This window comes from Littorina saxatilis, linkage group LG2, assembly GCF_037325665.1.
Source record: "Littorina saxatilis isolate snail1 linkage group LG2, US_GU_Lsax_2.0, whole genome shotgun sequence".
NCBI classification, from domain to species: domain Eukaryota; kingdom Metazoa; phylum Mollusca; class Gastropoda; order Littorinimorpha; family Littorinidae; genus Littorina; species Littorina saxatilis.
The window spans coordinates 65,695,911-65,721,645 of record NC_090246.1 but is presented as its reverse complement, the minus strand read 5'-3'; the positions used below and the strand labels follow the sequence as shown (position 1 = coordinate 65,721,645).

General features: G+C 42.0%; 1 protein-coding gene across 1 annotated transcript; it reads left to right on the top strand.

Annotated features, from left to right (window-relative positions):
• The first annotated feature begins 1,064 nt into the window (after positions 1-1,064).
• On the top strand, positions 1,065-10,465 carry LOC138953788 (streptococcal hemagglutinin-like). Its single transcript, XM_070325698.1, has 2 exons — positions 1,065-1,534; positions 10,381-10,465. The coding sequence occupies exons 1-2, from the start codon at positions 1,065-1,067 to the stop codon at positions 10,463-10,465; spliced, it is 555 nt and encodes a 184-aa protein (XP_070181799.1).
• Positions 10,466-25,735: the final 15,270 nt, after the last annotated feature.

Here is a 25,735-nt window from a genome sequence, read left to right as displayed (position 1 = left end):
ATTAAACGACGCAGAAGAAAACATGCAGCGTCCGAATGTTTTATCAATTAGGGTTTTTATACTGAACAATGGCCTTTATAAGACATTCTATGAGTATCGTTCAGTCATGACCACTATGCTATTCTGTTTTTTTACAGCGGATTTTAATGTAAATGTAACTTAGGTGACATTAGGACTTTGTAAGGCAGATTTTTTTTTTAACATTTAGTCAAGTATTGTGGACGAATATGTGGACGTTTATGCTTTTTTGTCTGGGTAAGAAATTGTTGTCTTGTTTTAACACCTTTGATATGTGTCAGATAAAAAGATACTTTTGCCCTATGTACAAATATGGACGGGTCTATGCTGATAAACAAGATGTTTTATACGGGAAGGCAAGTACGTACCTTCAAGACAAAGATGCACGCAACCGTCTTAAACAAAGTTACTGGGCACACACGTAATACAACACAAAGTCTCACTGGTCCCAAGATTAATGGAAGGCGAATTAACTTCTCCATCGCCCAGACTGATACATTCGTCAGACTATGTTATCTGACTGATTTCTTGAAAATGGCTGTTCTCCGCCACAACTTCGCACTGTCCCACTTCTCAGATTATCTCCCATTAATTATAGAGTTAATCTGGCGTTGTTTCTTAAAACAAATTGTTCTCTCCCTTTCTTTTCTGTTGTGCGGACCAATCCTTTACTGAGACACATTAATTAAGTGTCCAGCTGCTTTTTGTGTTGGGTGGGAATGTTTGGATGTATGGATTCCTTCTTCTTCTTCTTCTGCGTTCGTGGGCTGAAACTCCCACGTACACTCGTGTTTTTTGCACGAGTGGAATTTTACGTGTATGACCGTTTTTACCCCGCCATTTAGGCAGCCATACGCCGCTTTCGGAGGAAGCATGCTGGGTATTTTTGTGTTTCTATAACCCACCGAACTCTGACATGGATTACAGGATCTTTTTCGTTGCGCACTTGGTCTTGTGCTTGCGTGTACACCAGTCGGCCGTCAGGGATCAATCTAGAATTCTGTGTACATGGAGTTTTTGTAAGTTTACATGCAAACAACGGGCATATGGAACGATCAGAGTATTGTCACAGTTCCATTAAGAACATTATAGTCATTCCGTTACCTTTGCTTCGTCTGTCAGCCATCGTGTCAGCCATCGTGTCAGCCATCGTGTCAGCCATCGTGTCAGCCATCGTGTCAGCCATCGTGTCAGCCATCGTGTCAGCCATCGTGTCAGCCATCGTGTCAGCCATCGTGTCAGCCATCGTGTCAGCCATCGTGTCAGCCATCGTGTCAGCCATCGTGTCAGCCATCGTGTCAGCCATCGTGTCAGCCATCGTGTCAGCCATCGTGTCAGCCATCGTGTCAGCCATCGTGTCAGCCATCGTGTCAGCCATCGTGTCAGCCATCGTGTCAGCCATCGTGTCAGCCATCGTGTCAGCCATCGTGTCAGCCATCGTGTCAGCCATCGTGTCAGCCATCGTGTCAGCCATCGGGTCAGCCACAACAGATCTGTTCGAGCTTTTACACGGGACGTTAGTGTCAACAAGGAAACTCAATTCAGCAAACAATTCTTTCTCTGCACAGAAAACAACCAGGCTGTTTATTTTTGGTATGTGTTCAAGTGGACGGATGCTTTGTTCGTTCATGGGCTGAAACTCCCACGGCTTTTACGTGTATGACCGTTCAGTTTACCCCGCCATTTAGGCAGCCATACGCCGCTTTCGGAGGAAGCATGCTGGATATTTTCGTGTTTCTATAACCCACCGAACTCTGACATGGATTACAGGATATTTTTCGTGCACACTTGGTCTTGTGCTTGCGTGTACACACGGGGGTGTTCGGACACCGAGGAGAGTCTGCACACAAAGTTGACTATGAGAAATAAATCTCTCGCCGAACGTGGGGACGAACTCACGCTGACAGCGGCCAACTGGATACAAATCCAGCGCGCTACCGACTGAGCTACATCCCCGCCCAGTATGGATTCCTAAGCTGACATCAGTGTATAGTTATTAGCGGAATTAGATCATTAAAAAACGTCATATTTTTTTCAATTAAGACAGCGAGGCAGTTGATGTTTGGTATGTGTCCAAGTGGATGTATGGTCTTATCCCATGTAAAAGCCTGGACAGGTCTGATATAGTGACCCGAATCGTTTACACAGGAAGGACTAAGCTTTAGTCACGTTGTAACAGAAGTGCATGCTTTGATTGTTTTGATATTGTCGTCCTAATCTTGACTATTATGAGTGGACTATTTGCGCCTCGATATTTTATTTATGTTCTTACGTTTTGTGTTGTTTATTGTAATGCTGTATACACCACACCTGAGTTTCTCCTCGTTGAGATAATAAAGTGTTCTGTCTATATATGTCTATATTTGTTCTGGGGGTTCAAAAGACCATGGAATTAAACGCCTTTTGAGTTAACTATACTACAGTTGTTTAGACTGATCGTTTTCTTTAACACGTGCAAACTAACATGCCTGGGATAAACAAATAATGAATGATTGATAAAAAACACACACACCCCAACAATATTTGGCAATGTTCTCTTTTTCTTTTTTTCCTTCTTTTCTCTGTATTTCTTTTTCTTTTATTTAATTAAGATTCAAATTTACACTTTGTGTTTTGACCTTAAAAAGTCCACAGAGAAGTCTCAACGGCCACACTCTGAAATTAATTTTCTCTCTCTGTTTTACCAGACCCAAATCGACACGATCAAGTATCAAGATCACAGTCTACGGAAATTGGCCATCACCGGCACTGCCCGGCGTGAACAACACAAAACCACTCATTCCATTCTGTCATCCATTCCCCGAGCATCCATAGTTAGAGACCCCTAACACGGAACAAGAACAGAGAACTCAGGATCCAGCTACGTGGGGTCCTAGACAGTGGTCTCCCTTGTTCGCGGGAAATTGGCATGGGTCGTCTATTTGCTTTCGCCCGTCCAGTCTTTTCGGCCAGCCGTGCCTCCCAAACCACTGTGGTGTTTGCGCTTCGGACACAGAACAGGGGAAAAACGGCAGCGGTCCTCAGAGTGTTCTATACGGGCGCACGTGCTATCCGTGTCTTTTGACGAAGTTTTGGCGCCGCCGAGAGGATCGTCGGCCTCGTGGTGATCATGTTAGTGGTCTCCGAGAGGATGAAAGGTTTCCAGTTTGTTCCGGATTTAGTCTCAAGGAGCTCGAAGGAGTCTTCAGAGGGTCCTCGACCCCTTTGGTGGTGGTGGTTCATGTTGTTGGCTTTTTCCCTCGCTGTCGTCGTTACATATTTCTTCTTCGGATTTGTTCTTGTGATCTGGAGACTGTAACTGCTTTTCATTGACTTTGTTTGAAATGGTCTGTGTTTACCCGATGCTCGTTTCCCGAAGGTGACTTCAAAAACGTGTTTTAGTCTAATGTCTTTCAAAGTGTCCTCATTTGAATATGTTAACTCCATGACTTAGTGCTTGCAAAGTTAACACGCACATCGGGGAATGGAGGGGATTTGGCTGGCTGCAGATGCCATAGTAGGAAGGAAGATGAAGAAGGAAGCGACTTCTTGCTGAGACTGATAGTCAATACGAGTTAAAATGCATGGCAAGTGTACATGACCTAAATAAGTCTAGGGCACAAAAGTCGTATTTGGCACAAAAGTAATTAGGTGAATGAAGATGAAAAACAAGATAGAGTCAAACTTTGCCTCATTCTGTCTCCTTCAGGGTCAGATTATGCCGCATTAAGCTCGCTGATTGGCAGTTGTAGGACAGACAAACTGGGAACTACATTCTTGGCAAGTGGTAAAGGTCATGTATATCCACTGCAGCCAGAATCAAGACACCTCCTCTTCGCCCTAGCTGTCTCCAATGGAGACCTGCAGAATTTTCATAATATACGTATCTAAGATCTATCAGGCATGGGAATTGAAAAAAAGTAAAAAAGGCTGAAAATGTGTAAGTAATATGTAAGTCGACGGCGCTTCGCCTTACAAATGCCCCCCCGGAATTTGCTTCTCTCCTAAGAACCCAAATTGTGCAATTTGGTGTCATCTGAGCTCCAAGTTTGCCATTAAATTCAGTTTTCAGAACAATTTTTGTCTCCCCCAATATATTTTTTCGGCGGACACTTTTGCTTTTTCGGCGGAACAAAATAAAAAATTCGGCGGAAATTTGCCTTTCAGCGGACAATTCCCATGCCTGTTCTATACGGCTCACCTTATGCGTTCATAAGCACAATCATTGTTCAAATACCTTTTCTCCTAAATGAAATGTAATTTGGGATTAAGGGATTCAGGAAGATCTGCAAGACCACTTTCAGTTTACAGAGCTAGAGAACAATACTAAGACGGTGGGTTGAATCTTGGAAGAATAATGGCCTAGCGCCTGTTAAAAAAAATATTGTAGTGATTGGCACATCTTGCATGCTTTGTCATTACCTATAGAGTTTGTTGTTGTTGTTGTTGTTGTTGTTGTTGTTGTTTTTGGTGATGTTTTGTTGTTTTTGTTTGTTTGTTTGTTTGCTTGTTGTTGGTGATTTTTGTCTGTGATTTAGTAAAAAAAAAAAGAAAAGAAAAACAAGTCGCGTAAGGCGAAATTACTACATTTTGTCAAGCTGTCAAACGCACTGCATTTTTTCATCAAGACTATACAGCTTCGTCGATCCCCGCGACAAGGAAATCGCTCACTTTTCACGTGCAAAGCGAAGTGAAATTGACTAGCCAGTATAGCGCGATAGTGTTTTGTGCAAAGCAGGTAAGCGCACTTTTCTGTATTCTTTTCAATTTTCTGAGCTTTTGTTTGATACAGACATGACATATCTATATGTTTTTCTATATGATTTATAATTTGATGAAGAATACGATGCAATCAATTTTGAATCTGTTTGGTGAAAGTTTAATTTTAATGACAACTTTAATGAGCAAAGTCATTAATTAATGTTTAAGCCTCCAAGCTGAAATGCAATACCAAAGTCCGGCCTTCGTCGAAGATTACTTGACCAAAATTTCAATAGAATTGATTGGAAAATGAGAGCGTGACAGTGCCGCCTCAACTTTCACAAAAGGCCGGATATGACGTCATTAAAGACATTTATAAAAAAAATGAAAAGAAGTCTGGGGATATCATACTCAGGAACTCTCATGTAAAGTTTCATGTAAATCGGTCCAGTAGTTTCTCTGAATCGCTCTCCACATACACTGGCACAGACAGACAGACAGACAGACAGACAGACATACACCACACCCTCGTTTCGAATCCCCCTCTATGTTAAAACATTCAGTCAAAACTTGACTAAATGTAAAGAGAAAGGTGCGAATTGTAAAACAGTTTCAAAGCACGAAACTCATGGAGCTTAAAACGACGATAGTGCAATGTTACACCCATCAGAACCATTTCCGAGTTTCTATGGCAACCAAAAAGTTAATAGTTTTAGACTCCAAATCAGCGGTATTTCGTAAACTGATCGCGTTGTCACCTTTTGCCTTTTCGCTAGCGCCGAACAGTAAGTGGAATTCATTTTTTTTGCTCAGGTACCTTTGCCGATGACTGTGTTTGAAAGTAAACACATTTTTCGTCCAGAGTTTTTTTTCTCGTATCTGGGAAGGGATTCTGAATACATGCAGTGTTTTTTTCCTGATGTTGAAAAAGACAATGTTCCCAGACAAAATCACGAACGTCGATCTGTTGTCGAACTGAAATGAATTACCTGCTGTTTGGAACTCCCAAAGAGGGCGGTAGGATTAAACCAGATTTCACGCAGGATTAAACTGAAATGTAAGTGTCTCTCCATATTTGTGTGTGTGTGTGTGTGTGTGTGTGTGTGTGTGTGTGTGTGTGTGTGTGTGTGTGTGTGTGTGTGTGTGTGTGTGTGTGTGTGTGTGTGTGTGTGTGCGATCATTACATCTTTTGGGACCTTCTGTCATGGCTGTCTGTAACCGTTTTAATTCTATGTTCGTGTTGGGAGACACGAAATTATAGGGACGGTTTGCAAGCCAGTGTGGCTTGGGAATTTATTATGATTTTGATTTCGTAAGGTCCCTTGGCGTTTTAAAAGCCATCTCTAGATTGAGTTATTTTCTAAGCGATGTTTTATTATCAACCCGTTGAAAAATGTCCGTGCGCACACGCATAAACAAACACACACGCACGTACGTATGGACACAGACACACAAAGACACAGACACAGACACGCACGCACGCACGCACGCACGCACGCACACACACACACACACACACACACACACACACACACACACACACACACACACACACACCGAGTCTCCCCCTAACACACTTCGATCGAGCCCAACATGAGAATTTAGACGCGCCAATACATAAACAAGATTCCAAACCCCACGACCACAGAAATCACTAAAAACATAATTATGGAAAGCGAGTCCCAGTAGCCTCATACACAGACGAAATTCCGGGTAAAAGTACATTTATCAGCAAGACCTCAGGGAAAAGTGAACCTTAACCGTTTCAACATATCACCTTGGATTTATTTCTATACTATCTCATCAGCCCCCTGGTGAAGAGAAATTATGGAAAAGACAAGCCCGTGAGTCCCATCCTAAACCACAAATTCCTGGCCTAAAGTTTATTTTATCATGACCACCTCAGAGACATTTGACCCCCCCCCAAAAAAAAAAAAAGAGACCACCCGAAAAACAAACAAGTCGCGTAAGGCGAAAATACAATATTTAGTCAAGTAGCTGCCATTTTTCAGCAAGACCGTATACTCGTAGCATCGTCAGTCCACCGCTCATGGCAAAGGCAGTGAAATTGACAAGAAGAGCGGGGTAGTAGTTGCGCTAAGAAGGATAGCACGCTTTTCTGTACCTCTCTTTGTTTTAACTTTCTGAGCGTGTTTTTAATCCAAACATATCATATCTATATGTTTTTGGAATCAGGAACCGACAAGGAATAAGATGAAAGTGTTTTTAAATTGATTTGGACAATTTAATTTTGATAATAATTTTTATATATTTAATTTTCAGAGCTTGTTTTTAATCCGAATATAACATATTTATATGTTTTTGGAATCAGCAAATGATGGAGAATAAGATAAACGTAAATTTGGAGCGTTTTATAAATTTTTATTTTTTTTTAACAATTTTCCGATTTTTAATGACCAAAGTCATTAATTAATTTTTATGCCACCAAGCTGAAATGCAATACCGAACCCCGGGCTTCGTCGAAGATTACTTGACCAAAATTTGAACCAATTTGGTTGAAAAATGAGGGCGTGACAGTGCCGCCTCAACTTTCACGAAAAGCCGGATATGACGTCATCAAAGACATTTATCAAAAAAATGAAAAAAACGTTCGGGGATTTCATACCCAGGAACTCTCATGTCAAATTTCATAAAGATCGGTCCAGTAGTTTAGTCTGAATCGCTCTACACACACACACAGACACACACACACACACACATACACCACGACCCTCGTCTCGATTCCCCCCTCTACGTTAAAATATTTAGTCAAAACTTGACTAAATATAAAAACAAATTGATGACACAGACACAGACACACAGACACACACAGACACACACACACACACTGACACACATACACACTGACACACTTACGCACACACACACACCCACACACACACACACACACACACACACACACACACACACACACACACACACACACACACACACCGTCAGTGTTCTAGTTCGAAAGTTGAGACCAAGAACACATAGGATGTAGTTGTCTACTCTAAAGTGACATAATAAGAAAAAAAGATGTGCCCCCCAGAAAAACATCACACACAACCAAAACAACATCCAACATCAAACAAGCAAACAAAACAAACAAACACACGAACAGTGGACAGGGCCGGACCAAATGAGTTGTAAGGGGGGGGTTCCTCCTTTTTGGGGGGGGCAAATCAACGAAGTGGCGAAGCCACAAGCGCACGCCTGCAAAGCAGGCGCGCGAACTAGGGGGGTCCGGGGGCATGCTTCCCCGGAAAATTTTTGAAAAACGGTTAAAATCTGTGCAATCTGGTGCATTCTGGGCCTTGTTTTGAGGGTTAAGGCCTGTCAGTGTGAGTTGGTGGGGGGGGGGGGGGGGTACCTTTTTCTCATCGGATTTCACATTGAATAAAATTTGTTAGAGACACACACAAAATTTATTTTCAAAAATTTTTACAAAAAAAACCCCACTCAAAGCAAGGTACATGCTTTTTCCAGGGGTGGGGTTCCGGAACCCCTGGAACCCCCCCCCCTGGGTCCGGCCCTGGTGGATACCAAGAACACTTAGGACGTAGTTGCAGTCTACTGTAAAGGGCCATAATGTGAAAAAGAAACCCGACAGTCTCATACTAAACCAGAACTTTCCGGCGCAAAGTTCTTTTATCATGACCACAAAACCGCCATTGACCCACACAGAAGATACCAAGACCATAGGACGGAGTATCTTTTATGGGTTCCCTGAAGTGTCACTAAGGTTGGCTAATTTGATGCAGAAGGGACGATCTAGTGGTTTTTAGTGCTGTACCAAAACTGTCGTCAATTCGCTCGCATGCGATTCATAGTATTGTATGAACATTTGGAACATCCGACATGGGCACGATTTAGTTAGTGTATGCTTGGATACTTGTTGTGTTGCCCGTAACTCTAGGATTGTTGCCTTGGAGTCATTGCAGCCACATCTGCAGCGTTATTGCAGCGTTACATCTTGTTGGGTAACGGAATGCTTTACCCACCGCCACACCCCACCCCTGTTTGAGAGTTTTTCTGTTTATATGTCTGTCTGTCTGGTAAATCTGTTTTTCAATTCCTCCCATAATTCCTCACTGCCTTAATTCCTCTCTCCATCCCATCTCCGATTCACAGTCCCCGCCCCCACCTCAGAGAGAGAGGGAGAGAGAGAGAGAGAGAGAGAGAGAGAGAGAGAGAGAGAGAGAGAGAGAGAGAGAGAGAGAGAGAGAGAGAGAGAGAGAGAGAGAGAGAGAGAGAGAGAGAGAGAGAGAGAGAGAGAGAGAGAGAGAGAGAGAGAGAGAGAGAGAGAGAGAGAGAGACCGACCGACCGACCGACCGACCGACCGAGACAGACAGAGACAGAGAAAAGCCGATAAGCACGACCTCCACAGCATACAGGAATCACAACATCCAGCGGTCTTCATCAGGAGTATCTCCTTTATACTCGAGCACCGCTCTTTCCTTTTTCAAGCCAACGTCAAGTTTTTGGTCATGTTAAAGAACTGGAGTTTTTCCAGATTCCACAACGTGAGAGTGTCAGAGAGTCAAGTGCGACCTCAAGATACCCCCGAAAAGACCCCCTCCCCCGCCCGTCTCTGGCGCGAAGGGTGGAGGTTTACAGGCGGGGTAATCCAAACATTGATTTTTCAATAAAGCCACATTGTGCAGGCAGCGGGGCTGCCCTAAAAGCCCTGTTATGGGAGAGAGCAAGTGGAGAGAACGGCTTGTTAAAAAGAAAAGAAGAGAGGTAAGAAAAAGAAGAAAAAAAGGGAGGAGGGAATGTGTAATCGCAAGCGGATGCAAAGAAAGGAAAAAGAAGACAAATGAGAGGACAATGAAATGACAACGAACGAATCTTTGAAGCGGAAACTGACTGAGTACCGCGTGATAAAATTGGTGTAATATGAGTTCAAAATGGAGAAAGAGGGAGCGGACGGAGTAGGAGGAGGAGGAGGAGGAGGAGGAGGAGGAGGAGGAGGAGGAGGAGGAGGAGGAGGAGGAGGAGGAGGAGGAGGAGGAGGGATGCAAAGTGACGACGAAGAAGATGAAAGAAGAAACAATGGTAAAGAACGCTGCATTGAAGCAGAAACTTACTAAGCAGCGCAGTAGCGGACGCCACTAGAGGATCAGGAGGAGGAGGAGGAGGAGGAGGGGGAGGAGGAATGCAGAGTTACAACAATGAAGATGAAGGAAGCAATGGAGTAGAAATGTACTAAGCAGAACGCATAACACACGTTACAAAAGGAAGAAAAGGAGAAGGAAGAGAAGAGGAAGAAAGCGGAAGAGGAGTGTAAAGTGACGAACTAAACACGCACACACCTGGGTAGCGAGACTCTTGTTGCTGCCAGCTTTCCATTAGTAGAAAGCAACCCGAATTTCCCAGCATTGGCATACTAACGCAAATGAAATTAAATGAATCGAGGAAGTAAGAGAAAAGAAGCGAAGGAAGAATGCAAAGCTACGAGGACGAAGATCGCGGAGAAGACGATGACGAAGAACGAAGCATCGAAGCAGAAATTAACTGAGAAGTGTCGGACAACAAATGTTTCGAGAGGAGGAGGTAACAGAGGACGAAAAGAAGGAGAGGAAAGATCGAGGCGGAGGAGGAGGAATGAAAAACGAGGACAAAGAATTAAGACAGTGATGAAGGACGAGTCATTGAAGCAGAAATTAACCGAGCAGTTTAGGAGAGCAGCTAGACTTACGAGAGAAGGAGGAGAAAGCAGACCAGAAGCAGGAGAGGAAGGAGGAAGAGGAGGAGGAATGAAAATTGAGGACAAAGAATTAAGACAGTGATGAAGGACGAGTCAATGAAGCAGAAATTAACCGAGCAGTTTAGGAGAACAGCTAGACTTACGAGAGAAGGAGGAGAAAGCAGACCAGAAGCAGGAGAGGAAGGAGGAAGAGGAGGAGGAATGAAAAACGAGGACAAAGAATTAAGACAGTGATGAAGGACGAGTCAATGAAGCAGAAACTAACCGAGCAGTTTAGGAGAACAGCCAGACTTACGAGAGAAGGAGGAGAAAGCAGACCAGAAGCAGGAGAGGAAGAAGGAAGAGGAGGAGGAATGAAAAACGAGGACAAAGAATTAAGACAGTGATGAAGGGCGAGTCATTGAAGCAGAAATTAACCGAGCAGTTTAGGAGAACAGCTAGACTTACGAGAGAAGGAGGAGAAAGCAGACCAGAAGCAGGAGAGGAAGGAGGAAGAGGAGGAGGAATGAAAATTGAGGACAAAGAATTAAGACAGTGATGAAGGACGAGTCAATGAAGCAGAAATTAACCGAGCAGTTTAGGAGAACAGCTAGACTTACGAGAGAAGGAGGAGAAAGCAGACCAGAAGCAGGAGAGGAAGGAGGAAGAGGAGGAGGAATGAAAAACGAGGACAAAGAATTAAGACATGCAGTGATGAAAGACGAAACAGTGAAGCAGAAATGAACTGAACAGTGTTGGACACCAGACGTTACGAGAGAAGGAGGAAGAATAACAAGAGAAGGAGGAAGAGGAGGAGGAATGTGAAGTGATGACAAAGAATTAAGCCACTGAGGAAAGACGAAGCCATGAATCAGAAACTTACTGGGCAGTGAGAAAGAACAGACGAAACAGGAGGACGAGAAAGGGAAGGAGAGGAGGGTGCTGAAGGAGGTACAGAGGAGAAGAGATGCAGATGGAAAAGAATGGAAATGAATAAAAAAAGAGAGAATGGGGAAAACATAGGAAAATGACAAGAATAATAGAAGTGAGGATAGCACAGGGTGACGTAGAGCAAAGGACCTAGCGGGAGAAAGACAGTGAAGGAGACAGACGAGAAGCCGTATGAATTAATAATGTTGCAACTAATCCCTGATCCATCCAAGACACGCAGAAACGCACGCTTACAGGCCTCACGCACTGAACACACGCACTCACGTACGCCCTGATCAAACACGCAGACGCACAGACAGACCTGACACAAACACACTTACTGAGACAGACAGAGAGACAGAGACACACACATACTCACACAAACACACACACGCACACACACACACACACACACACACACACACACACACACACACACACACACACACACACACACACACACACACACACACACACACACACATATATCGTACACACTGAGATGAAAGAGAAGACAGGCAAATAGAAGAAGAACGTAACAAAGGTTACAAGGGCGGATCAATTCACTTTGGAGGGGGGGGGGGGGGGGGGGGGTTACAAAATGACTGCGAAGATACAAGTTGACGGCGCCGAAGGCGCCTAAGCTTTTAGGGGGGTCCGGGGGCATGCCCCCCCGGAAATTTTTTTTATCCAAAGAAGCAAAATAGAGCTATCTGGTGCATCCTGAGCCAATAAATTATCTCTTTTTTGGGGGGGGTGGGGGGGTTACGTAACCCGTGTAACCCCCCCCCCCCCCCAGATCCGCCTTTGGGTTAAACAGATAATGCAACAAACGTGTAAGAAACACGCAGAACAAAATGCAAGACGAGAAGAGAAAGGAAATTCGTGAGGATCACGACATTACCATCGAAATTCAAACACAAGAAATAGGATACAGAACATGAGATGTAATTGTCCACACAATGCAATAACGCATGGGCAATTGCCGCTTGGCTTTTCTTTGAAAAATAAATAGTAAAGAAAAAACCCAAGCAACAACAAAAACAACAATTTAGGCATAGAAACAATACTGAGGAAAGAAGAGGACTGCGAAATAAAAATAAAAAGAGAGTTGGAACATGGAGCAGGTCACTTAAAACGTTGACAACCTGAGGATTCCTATAATTACAAAAATATAAATATGAGAGATAAATGAGCACAAAGAAAACCAACTACCGATACTGGCAAGCTTATAACAAACGAGACAAATCACACGTCATTAGCGTAGAGACAATGATCGAGAAACAACCAAAATCAGATCAGGACAAAAAGCGATGAGAACAATCACGAAAAACTGAGAATGCCGCACACGAGGCAGAGCTAAAAAGAAACGGAGATTAGAAAGAAGTAAAAATAAAACAAACGAATGGAAAGACTACGATACCATCATATTCAAGAGTACAAATTCACTGCTATATTTATTTGTTTGAAAGTGTATAATTATTCTGCACACACGCATGGAACTCTATAATGGAGTCAAAATTGAAGCAACTCCAAAATCCAAACAGATACAAGAAAAAAGGCATCTTTTTTTTAACATTTTCATTTTCTGAAAATGGACCATTCACAATTCGTGGATCTTCAAATCTAACGAATCTTCTTTTATCACTCACATGAGGCAATGCGGGAAAGAAAGTAGCAATGAGTAAAAAGAAAAGCAATAGTGAAATACAAATGAATGAAAAGAAAACCAAATAGGATAACAATTCACAGCTATGTTTATTTGCTTAACATGGGCCGTTCACAATTCCTGAATCTTTAATTCAATCGCCACGAAAATACCTTTTATCACTGGTTGAAGTACAGCTCTATGCTCTCAGATGTCAAACATCACGCGGGCGAACGAATCTCGGGGGAAAGTGCTGAACACAATAATGTAAGAAATATGACTTCCTTGGGATTTGTCCCTGTTTTAAAGGAAAAAATCGTAATGCAACATTATTAGCTCTGGGCCTTAGGGGGGGGGGGGGGGGGGGTCACCTGGAATCTTTATGGCTGGACGCAAGTCTCCAGACGTGTAGTAACACAAATTCCTCTTTTCCCTGGCAACACGAACTGGTGTTCAAAAGAGGATCTTTATTTTACGACGGACATGAGATGGACACCTCCCCCGCCCCCTCCTGACCTTCCACAGCGACATGTTGACCCCTCCCTGGGACCCTTCCACAGTTTTCCAGACCCCCTCTCTTCCTAAAAAGGTACACTTGGACACATTCCAAAATCAACAGCGTGGACACTTTCTGAATAGATTATCCTTTTTTTTAAATATTTTTTTTTACACGTTTTTAATTCTTTTTAGTACACGACTTCAACATCAGACAGCAACATCAAATAACATCAACCATACACAACTATGCATCTTCAAAAAACTAAAAACAAAAAAAAATATATGTATAAAAACAAATAAATAAATAAAAATAAAGCATAAATTTAAAAAAAACCAAATCGCGTAAGGCGAAATTACTACATTTAGTCAAGCTGTGGAAATCACAGAATGAAACTGCATTTTTTCACAATGACCGTTGTCCGCCGCTTGTGCATAACGGAGTGAAACTGACGAGCCTGTTCAGCGCGGTAGTGGTTTCGCTGTGCTGCATAGCACGCTTTTCTGTACCTCTCTTCGTTTTAACTTTCTGAGCGTGTTTTTAATCCAAAGATATCATATCTATATGTTTTTGGAATCAGGAACCGACAAGAAATAAGATGAAATAGTTTTTAAATCGATTTCGGAAATTTAATTTTGATCATAATTTTTATATTTTTAATTTTCAGAGGTTGTTTTTAATCCAAATATAACATATTTATATGTTTTTGGAATCAGGAAATGATGTAGAATAAGATGAACGTAAATTTGGATCGTTTTATATAAAAAAAATTTATTACAATTTTCAGATTTTTAATGACCAAAGTCATTAATTAATTTGTAAGCCACCAAGCTGAAATGCAATACGGAAGTCCGGCCTTTGTCGAAGATTGCTTTACAAAAATTTCAATCAATTTGATTGAAAAATGAGGGTGTGACAGTGCCACCTCAACTTTTACAAAAAGCCGGATATGACGTCATCAAAAGTATTTATCGAAAAAAAGAAAAAAACGTCCGGGGATATCATTCCCAGAAACTCTCATGTCAAATTTCATAAAGATCGGTCCAGTAGTTTGGTCTGAATCGCTCTACACGCACACACGCACAGACAGACAGACAGACAGACAGACAGACACACACACACACACACACACACACACACACACACACACACACACACACACACACACACACACCACGACCCTCGTCTCGATTCCCCGTCTATGTTAAAACATTTAGTCAAAACTTGACTAAATGTAAAAAGACCACGAAAACAACGTAAAACACAATAACGCATACAATCACACAGCCCATATTCAATACATTTCTAAATTATGTAAACAAGCTCTTCGTCTCCTATTTTACATTTAGTCATGTTATGACTAAATGTTTTAACATAGAGGGGGGAATCGAGACGAGGGTCGTGGTGTATGTGTGTATGGGTGGCCGAGTGGTAACGCACTTGCGCTCGGAAGCGAGAGGTTGCGGCATAAATAAACCCTTGCGCCTTGAATATGTGCGCGATATAAGTTGCATAAAATAAAAATAAAAAAATAAAAAAAATAAACCCCTGCGCTTAGAACTGTACCCACGGAATACGCGCGATATAAGCCTCATATTGATTGATTGATTGTATGTGTGTGTGTGTGTGTGTGTGTGTGTGTGTGTGTGTGTGTGTGTGTGTGTGTGTGTGTGTTTAGAGCGATTCAGAGTAAACTACTGGACCGATCTTTATGAAATTTGACATGAGAGTTCCTGGGTATGATATCCCCAGAAGTGTTTTTCATTTTTTCGATAAATGTCTTTTATGACGTCATATCCGGCTTTTTGTAAAAGTTGAGGCGGCACTGTCACACCTTCATTTTTCAATCAAATTGATTGAAATTTTGGCCAAGCAATCTTCGACAAAGGCCGGACTTCGGTATTGCATTTGAGCATGTAGGCTTAAAAATTAATTAATGACTTTGGTCATTAAAAATCTGAAAATTGTAATTACAATTATTTTTTATAAAACGATCCAAAATTAATTTTATTTTATTCTTCATCATGTTCTGATTCCAAAAACATATAAATATTTTATATTCAAATTAAAAACAAGCTCTGAAAATTAAAAATATAAAAATTATGATTAAAATTAAATTTCCGAAATCGTTTAAAAAACAATTTCATCTTATTCCTTGTCGGTTCCTGATTCCAAAAACATATAGATATGATATGTTTGGATTAAAAACACGCTCAGAAAGTTAAAACGAAGAGCGGTACAGTAAAGCGTGCTATGCAGCACAGCGCAACCGCTACCGCGCTAAACATGTACAGGCTTGTCACTTTCACTGCCTTTTGCACTAGCGGCGGACTACGGTCATTGTGAAAAAACGCAGTGCTTTCAGTTTCATTCTGTGATTTCCACAGCTTGACTAAATGTAGTAATTTCGCCTTACGCGACTTGTTATGTTTCTATTTGATTATTTTGTAAAACTACTCATACCACCAAGTCCTGTTCTCCATTAAGCTGCTGCAAAATAAACAGACAATGTTTATGTTCAAGTCTAAAATGAAAAACATCTTTAACCTCCTATTAACTCCAAAACCAAATTTCGTCCTTACAAGCTCAATCAGAAAGACAATCAATCATTTGACAATATCAGAGGTTTAAATGGGTACCACTCCAGGAGAAATTTATTATATGTAAAATTAATTTTACTTTAAATATTCTTCTACCAAATACCTTTTTCTCAGATCTATTTTAAAAGAGTGGACATTTTTTCATGAATCAGTTCAGTGCAGTTACATAGATGCCACTTACGAAATTTATTCAACATTTCTCACTCTTGACAGGAAACAGCAAGGTTGTTGATTTTTGGCCTGCATTTAAAGAGACTGAACTTGTCCCGTCCAGGTGCACGGAGCCCCTGGGACTTTCAGTCATGCCTTAGGCATTTATCCATTTGAAATGTTACCAACAAGTTTCATTGACCTTCTTGCAAGGAGTCAAAAACTATATTTTTAACGAATGAATTGTCATCATTCTCTGGGCAGGAAAGCATGGTCCTCGACTAGGCTCACATCAGATCCCACATGTAAACTAGTTACGTGTAAAAGCCTAAACAGGTTTATGGTGGTGAATATGATGGCCTACCCAAGAAGGAATGTACCTTTGATGTGAATACAATTCGGATTTGTAAGGCGCAACAGTCAAATTCCAATTCCGGTGCTTCTTTTGATGTGGAGCATTCATTTTTATCCTTTCTTCGTTTGATCGATGGCTGTTTTCTTCGTTGTTTTCTTTTTAGTTGCATCCAACATTTCGTTCATGTTTGTGTTTTGTACTACGATTTTTTCTTTTAACAAAAATACCAATATTCGAGTTATTAAGCTAACGTGACTAGAACAGTATTCCGTTGCTTAAAAAACTATTAACCGTGGAACCTGCTGAAGGTGTAGCCATAGGGGGTAAATGATGTACACCTCTGTAACATTAATGGAGGAGCTGTACACATTTTACCTACTTTTAAATCTCGCTTTTCCTTATGTATATATCCTAGATCTAGACGCTTTAAGTGGGTTAATCTTTATCTATAATCAACCAAACCACACCCCACCTCACCAAACCAAAGCAAACAATTTTTTTCCTCCAAAACAACAACCACAGCAACAACAACAACCTAAAGAATTAAACAAATAAACAAACAAAAAAATGAACAAACAAACTAACAAACACAAAAACAACAACACCACACAAAGCAAAATTGCTACCCGTAAAAGCAAAATCACGTACAGTTAAAATCTATCCTATGCTGTTTGATTTCAATCGGCTTCAAACTCCACAAAACCTTTCGACGCATCGTGCATGGCATAACAACGAAACGGTATTTAATCTCCTTAAAAATGCACACCACTGCGCGACAGAGATGTTAGATCATGTTTACGAAATGTCCATTGTTGTGTTGAAGATAGCAGGTGCTTTGTCAAAATGGCCGGCTTGTCAGATCATACCCAAGGGAAAATACTCTTTTTCTGCATGAACTCTTGACACTCTCCCTTGGCAAGTTCAAGCAGACAACACATTACGAAGTAATCCTTTCATCCAAATGTAGGAGTCAAATTCGTGCAACAGGCTTTGCATGAAACGTAAAGCGCAGATTAGTATTTTTCCTGATTGTATCATTTGCAAAACATAGCTTGGCTTTATTTTAATACGGAAAGAAACGAAGGACGAAAAGGGAGAAAAGAAAGAAAGAGAGAAACATAACATAAACGAAAAAAAGAGAGAAACATAAGATGAAAGAAAAATCAACAGGAATAGCTTAACAAATTCTTATCCATGTGTTTGAAAGAATTGTAAAACATTTGCCTTTACCTTATAGATTCGGCTTTCCTCGAACAAAACATATGACCTTGAATGTTGTGTTTTGTCCATGGATAGCCTACATGTGTTAACAATGAGCCATTGTCAGTTCCCTGCCTGCTGTCACAGTAGTCACCTTTTAAGTGGAAAGTACACATGCCCTTCAACCCTTGCAGCTGCGTTCCAGAAGAAAACAACCCATCCACCTGATTGCAATGTCCTATTTCTTTGTTTTCGACAAGGAGACAACCATCGGTGGTTTATCGAGATTCGAGGTTTTTTGTCGGTCTTTTAATAATAAAAGTTATGAACACTTATTTAGCAAACCACAGAATAATGTTGCGCTCTCCGCGCTTTACCGTATTAAAATACGAATTACAATACACAATATCAAAACATAACATCTTCTGTTTATATGATAGGGAGACAGTGAAATAAAATAACAACAACACACCATCTATGTTAAAAAATACAATGCACATAATACCAATTTAGCATAAATCAGATTTAAACCTTTTCTCTGACAAGGCACTGGGTTTCAGAGGTAGCTCTGGGTTTGTCACCTCGCACTCTTTTTTAACGGAGTAGAACTTGTCCACGACCATTACGACTAGACACAGAAGAATAAGAATCAAAAGATGAAAAAGTCCATGACCTCTTGATATTGCATGCACAGATGTGTTTGAAAAGACAATACATTTACTTGTTTGAGATTCCTTATTCTTTTTGAGTTGTTTTCTTTTAGTGGTTGTTGGAAGGGTTAGAGAGGCAGCATTGGATTTTTAACCTCGCATTTTATTTTGGCACCTTGAATTCGTTCTCGACTTCTTGATATTGCAGACACGAATGTGTTTGGAAAAAAACCCCATTGAAAGGATTGTGATTTAAAACTATTTGCCGGTCTTTTCTTTGATAAGCTACAGAAGGGTTTGAGAGGTAGGACTAGATTTGTCACCTCGCTTTTCCTTTTTCTACCTTGGATTTTATCTTGATCTCTTGATATTGCAGACACGTTTGAGGTAGCACTGAATTTATAACCTAGCTTTCTCTTATTTGACCGTAAAGTTGTTCGCGACCTCTTGCTTTGTTAAATGTTCTAGTTAACTCAATCAAAGGCGAGCGCTGGATGTTAAAAAGCATGTATACTTCTACTTGTTTATCTTTTACCTTCGTTAATAAAACGTTTGCCTTGTCTTGTCTTGGTTTATGCACGGTTGTATTAGAAAAGACACTTCCAGGGTATTGTGATTCGATTCACAGCTCTTTGTACTGGTTGTAGGAAGTGTTTCGGAAAGGACTGCGTTAGCCAAAATGTTTCGACATTCTGTGTTTTCACCTTGACTTTTTTTCGCGGCATATTGATATTTCCGACATGGTTGTGCTTGGAAAGACAAACCCGTCTATGTAGTTGATTCCGATTCCTTATTCTTTGTCAGTCTTGTTCTTGACTTAACTTACTGAAGGAAGGGTTTCGGAAGGATCGTTATTGTCACACGGCTGGGCATTTTTTTTTTACCGTGGCGTTTTCACGAAGTCTTTATGTTGCACATACAGTTGTGTTTGATAAGACAGTTTGTGAAGTTGATTGTTATTCACTATTCTTTGCCGTTTACTCCCCTCTGACTAGCTTTAGGAATTGATACACAATGCCAGGGCATTCCAGATTTGACCTTGTCGTTGGTTCACGGCAATTTTGTTGTTATTGCATGCACAGAGTATGTATATCTGTGTGATTGCATTTTGAATTAAGTTAGATAACTTTTTGATGAGTGTCCTACCAAGTTAAATTTAACATAAATTATTCATTGCAGTGACCCGCAAGAACCCAATCTGTTACATTACATCAGGTAGACGAGGCTTGTCTTGCTCTATAGTTTTGAGGATGGCGGCAATAAATTAACGTTGACTGTGTTTCAGTAATTTTCAACAACGTAGTAGTATCGTAACACTAAAATGTTTTCTAAAGGGCGAGATATCGATCACACAAATTACGTGGGACCCAAAGCAATGACAAACGTTAGAGTACCCACGGGAAAAGGGAGGTTTTTTTTAGGGCTAATTTCGACTTGGACAACCAACAAGTTCCTACCCACCTTCTCTGTTTGCTCACAGTGTTTTTTTTGCGCCTATGAGGTCGCTTTAATCAACATAAAAAACAGTGAACGATGTGTGCAGGCGTGTCTTTAAATGATGGAAAGGCGGGTCGGTTGGTTGGGGTGGAAAAATGAACACATCATTTTGGAGTGGGAAATTCGGAAGCGCTCTGCCAATTTTTGTCCAAAAGCTTTGATTGATGGCTTGCATTATTTCAAAGCGGGCAGCGAGGCAGCGGACGGAGAAATAGCCAGAGGATCTATAAAAGCCGGACATTTGAGAGCGTTCAATCTGTTAGGTTAAGAGGAAGGGGCACGCGAATATGTCTTTAAGTTGAAGAAGTTGAAGCTTTCATTATTCAAGATTATACCGGCCTTCGCGTCTTCGATTTTATTTTGACATCGTATTCGGTTTGTAAATCTTTTTCCTTTACTCTCCAGCCCCCCGATCTCTTTAAATCTTATTCTTCCTTTGTTCTTTCTTCTTCTTTTTTTTCGAGGGGAGGGGGGTGGGTGTGTGTGTGTGTGTGTGTGTGTGTGTGTGTGTGTGTGTGTGTGTGGGGTAATTCATGTACTTACAAGGATGATATTTTGTCATCATATTCGGTGCAAAAATCTTTTGTCTTAACTCCTCAACAACACCCCCCCCCTCCCTCCAATACCTCGTTTTTGTTACATTTAGTCAAGTTATGACTAAATGTTTTAACATAGAGGGGGGAATCGAGACGAGGGTCGTGGTGTATGTGTGTGTGTGTGTGTGTGTGTGTGTGTGTGTGTGTGTGTGTGTGTGTGTGTGTGTGTGTGTGTGTGTGTGTGTGTGTGTGTGTCTGTGTCTGTGCGTGTGTGTGTAGAGCGATTCAGCGTAAACTACTGGACCGATCTTTATGAAATTTGACATGAGAGTTCCTGGGTATGATATCCCCAGAAACATTTTTTCATTTTTTCAATAAATGTCTTTTATGACGTCATATCCGGCTTTTTGTAAAAGTTGAGGCGGCACTGTCACACCCTCATTTTTCAATCAAATTGATTGAAATTTTGGCCAAGCAATCTTCGACGAAGGTCGGACTTCGGTATTGCATTTGAGCATGTAGGCTTACAAATTAATTAATGACTTTGGTCATTAAAAATCTGAACATTGTAATTACAATTATGTTTTTATAAAACGATCCAAAATTACTTTTATTTTATTCTTCATCATGTTCTGATTCAAAAAACATATAAATATGTTATATTTGGATTCAAAACAAGCTCTGAAAATTAGAAATATAAAAATTATGATTAAAATTAAATTTCCGAAATCGTTTTAAAAACAATTTCATCTTATTCCTTGTCGGTTCCTGATTCCAAAAACATATAGATATGGTATATTTGGATTGAAAACATGCTCACAAAGTTAAAACGAAGAGAGGTACAGTAAAGCGTGCTATGCAGCACAGCGCAACCGCTACCGCGCTAAACATGTACAGGCTCGTCACTTTCACTGCCTTTTGCAGTAGCGGCGGACTACGGTCATTGTGAAAAAATGCAGTGCGTTCAGTTTCATTCTGTGAGTTCCACAGCTTGACTAAATGTAGTAATTTCACCTTTCGCGACTTGTTATTGTTTTGAATAGTTCATGTATACTTTCAAGAATTATACTTTGATATCATATTCGATTTGTAAATATTTTCCCTTAATGACATACGATACCGATACATGGACAGCCTGGCAGCGACCTTGCGGGTATTTACTCCACTACTGATATAACACATTCAAAAAGACCAACTTCATTCAATAATTCCGTGTTAGTTCCACAAGACATGCGCAAGTGACGGAATTCTACGTGACGCCACGACTTCTGCTTTGTTTTGCATTTGACGTCAGAGATTTTACTTTGGAAGAAAGGGTCAAGAAGAGAAGTTTTGGTTTGTTAAATCGGTCGGTGTAATTTCTCATTAACTCCCCAATCCCATCCCTCTTAATCTACTACTTTTGGGGGGAAAGTTCATGTGCTTACAGGGATGAGATCTGGCTAATGCAACCTTCACACTGCCGATGTAGTACCTCCTTCCGACGCTTTCCCCGTCCCGGCGTGTTCCCAGGAATCATGTACAGACATCTGACACATCTTAACTAGGAATAGCTAGTAATTCTAGCACTCGATTATTCGGTATATCCGATCCAGTAATTGTATAGGCGTTGCGCTCTTAGGGATTCAACCTCTCACACAATGGTTTTTTTTTCTTCTTCTAAAAATGGATTGTGTACTGTACATCATTCAACGTTAAATGGACAGTATTGCATCTTATTACTACGTATGACCAATTTTATGCAAATTGCATCAAATCAATAGTAAAATCAGTCATTCATATATTTGAGAGTGAGAAAAAAAATATAAAGAAAGCCGAACGGACGAAATAAATTAATCCCAAAGACGTTGTAGCAATGCTAGGCTTAGCATGTTATTTTCAAACTGCAACGTACACAACATATATATTCGTGAGTCCTGAGAGTCAGTCGGGCTCCAGTTCGAGCATTGTAATAATGTTGCTATTCAAATGGAGATATACATGTTCCGTTTAATGTTATAATTAAATCTGGAAAAAATAAAGTCTAAATCAGCAACAGCAGCAACAGAAACGACAACAAGAAAAACACAACAACAACAACAACAAAAACAAAAACAACAACCACAACAACAACAACAACAACAACAACAACAACAACAACCACAACAGCAACAACAACAACACAAGTTAGACTGCAACGTCAGGGCCATCGCCTCCACCACCACTACAGAAGTAGCAGCAGCAAACACAAATCTAATAATCTATCTGGAAACGCTCTGGGTTACTGAGAAATTTCATTATATCCGGCGTAATATCCGATGCAATTTTGCAGACACCATTTAACACGCGGGAGTAAGATAAATTGCAGGACAGCTGTTGTCTGACGCAATTCAAAGTAAGTCGCAGAAGACATCCACGTTATGCCAGTGTTCCTTTTTCCATAGATTATTACGGAAATAGGAATACTCTTGTTTTATTTCTTTTCGAAACGTCGCTGTTATTCGTTCCGTGTTCGTCATTTTAACGTGAGTACATTGCTTTTTGGTCTCTTTATTGTTCCCTCTCACGTGCAGTCGCCATTGTTTAATACTTTCTTTTCAAAGACAAAGCCAAAGAAGTCAAAGATGATTTTCAGTGTGACAAATCGGGCAAATCGGACACTCATCTAGTTCAATCCACCTTTTTTTGCGCGTTTATTTTCATTTTGGAAAGTTTGGTAAGAAGTTCAAAGAAGAAACTTGAGAATTCGGCTCAACAATGAAGATGGTCGTGGGAGGTACATGTGCAAAAAGGTGAGATTACTGTCAAGCTGGAAGACGAGCGAAGGAAGAAGAAGAAGAACACGACATAAAGATAATAGACAGAGATCGGCTTGTTAATTGAAGCCTGTAACAACCACCCACCCAATCACTCATACACATGCACGCATTAACGCACGCACGCACACACGCACGCACGCACGCACGCACGTACGCACGCACGCACGCACGCACGTACGCACGCACACACTTTTATTTTTGAAACCCCCCCGCCCTCCCCCCCCCCAACCATCCACAAGCGCCACACCCTCCCTACCTCCTGGCTTGTATACTGTGGCCTTCGTACAATAAACCATTCGGTGTACAGTGTCCAGTGTTCTCTCTCTGTTCCCCTAACCCTAACCCCCCGCCCCCACCCACAACTCCACAGGCGTCGTTCCCGACTGCTTCAAGTCTGCCGTTGTCCGCCCACTCATCAAGAAGCCCGGCCTTGACGTCAACGAGTTGAAGAACTACCGTCCTGTGTCCAACCTGCCCTTCCTCTCCAAGCTTCTGGAGCGTATCATCCTGGAGCAGTTGAGCGCCCACCTGTCTCGGAACTCGCTGATGCCAGTGTACCAGTCAGCGTACCGCCCTCACCACAGCACCGAGACGGCGCTCCTGCGAATCACCACGGACCTCCTGAACGCAACAGATGGCGGTCTCGTCTCTGCCCTTGTGCTGCTGGACCTTTCCGCGGCCTTCGACACGATCGACCACCAGCTACTCGTCGATCGCCTCAGTTCCACGTTCGGCATTCACGACACCGCCCTCTCTTGGTTCAGGAACTACCTCCAGAACCGCTCTCAGACTGTCACCACTGATTCGTTCTCTTCTCAGCCTGTCCCTGTCCGCTTCGGCGTCCCACAAGGATCTGTCCTCGGCCCTGTCCTTTTCACCCTGTACACCCAACCCCTCTCCCTGGTCATCGAACGCCACGGCCTGAACTACAACTCCTTTGCCGATGACACGCAGCTCCAGAACAGCGCCAAGCCGGAGGACGTTGACGATCTCCTTGGATCCATCTCCAGTTGTTTCACTGACATCAAGAACTGGATGACTGAGAACAAGTTGAAGCTGAACAGTGAGAAGACGGAGGCCCTTCTCGTTGGAACACGACAGAAGATTGCTTCCCTCACTGTGACCGACCTCCAGCTGGATGACGCGACTGTTCCATTCTCCCCTGCTGTCAAGAGCCTTGGCGTCTTTCTCGACTCCACTCTCTCCATGCAGACACACATCTCCTTCATCATCAAGACCTGCTTTTTCCACCTACGACGCATCGCCTCCATCCGTCGCTACCTCACCCACGACGCCTGTGTCAAGCTGGTTGTCTCCCTCATCTTCAGTCGTCTGGACTACTGCAACTCCCTTCTGGCTGGCCTCCCCGCCTCATCCATTCATGGCCTACAACGAGTCCAGAACGCCGCTGCCAGGCTGACGTTGAGGAAGACGAAGCGAGACCACATCACCCCCCTACTTCGCTCCTTGCACTGGCTCCCTGTCAACACCCGAATCTCCTACAAACTGTCCACTCTGGTCTACAAGTGTCTCAACGACTCTGCTCCCGAGTACCTTCAAACCTCCCTGGACCTGTACACCCAGCCCTCCGACCGTCCCCTTCGTTCTGCTGCTGACCCTCTCCGCCTCCACATCCCTCGCTCGAAACTCGCATCTGCTGGTCAGCGTGCATTTCCCTCCGCGGGCCCCTCCGTCTGGAACTCCCTGCCGCTTGAGCTTCGAGAGTAGGTTGAAGACTCAGTTCTTCCCGTAGCTGGCTGCGACTTTCATGCTCGACGCGATGTGTTGTGCCCCAAAAGACATTCTTGTGCTGTGCTCTGTGAGAGGTGTTTTCTTTGTGCTTAATATTATTTTGTTTGGACCTAGCTATTGATGTGTACATTGTTGTTAAACAGTTGTTTGTTGTATGTTTACCAGGGTTTGCTAGTGTGTCGTTGTTGTATGTTTACCAGGGTTTGCTAGTGTGTGATAGGGTTCGTGTCCGTCTGAAGATGTTAGTTTCTTTGTTAGTCCTGTGTTGACAACTCTTCGACAAGCGCTTAGAACTGTACCCACGGAATACGCGCTATATAAGCTTCATATTGATTGATATTGATTGAAGTGAGATAATGCATAAGACGTTCAACACGGGTAGCTCAATCACCAGACCCAAACCTCGCGACCCTCAGCTGAATTTGGACAGATTTGACAGTCGTGGTCAGTGACAGTGTGTCTGTGTGTAGACAAGACCATCAGGCGGAGCACCAAGGGAACACTCAACGTGTTGACTGTTTTCTGTTCTGTGGCAATTTACTTCAAACAGGACAATTTAGACAATAAGTATTCGGCGGCCTTGGTATGCGAATGTTAGCCTGAAGGCTGTCCTTACTTAATTGAGCGCGGAGTTGACTCCATGCAGAACATCCAGTGCCAACACTTCTTGCAGCGAGCTTCGTGAAATAGACTTCGCGAAGTCGACTTCACCAAATTAAATCAGACTAAAGG

Bases quoted from the DNA above. Each gene is read 5' to 3' on its own strand.
- LOC138953788 (XM_070325698.1), top strand. From the start codon at position 1,065: ATGGAACGATCAGAGTATTGTCACAGTTCCATTAAGAACATTATAGTC. The intron at 1,535-10,380 runs GTTAGTGTCAAC...TTAACCGAGCAG, and splicing joins TTCGAGCTTTTACACGGGAC to TTTAGGAGAGCAGCTAGACT.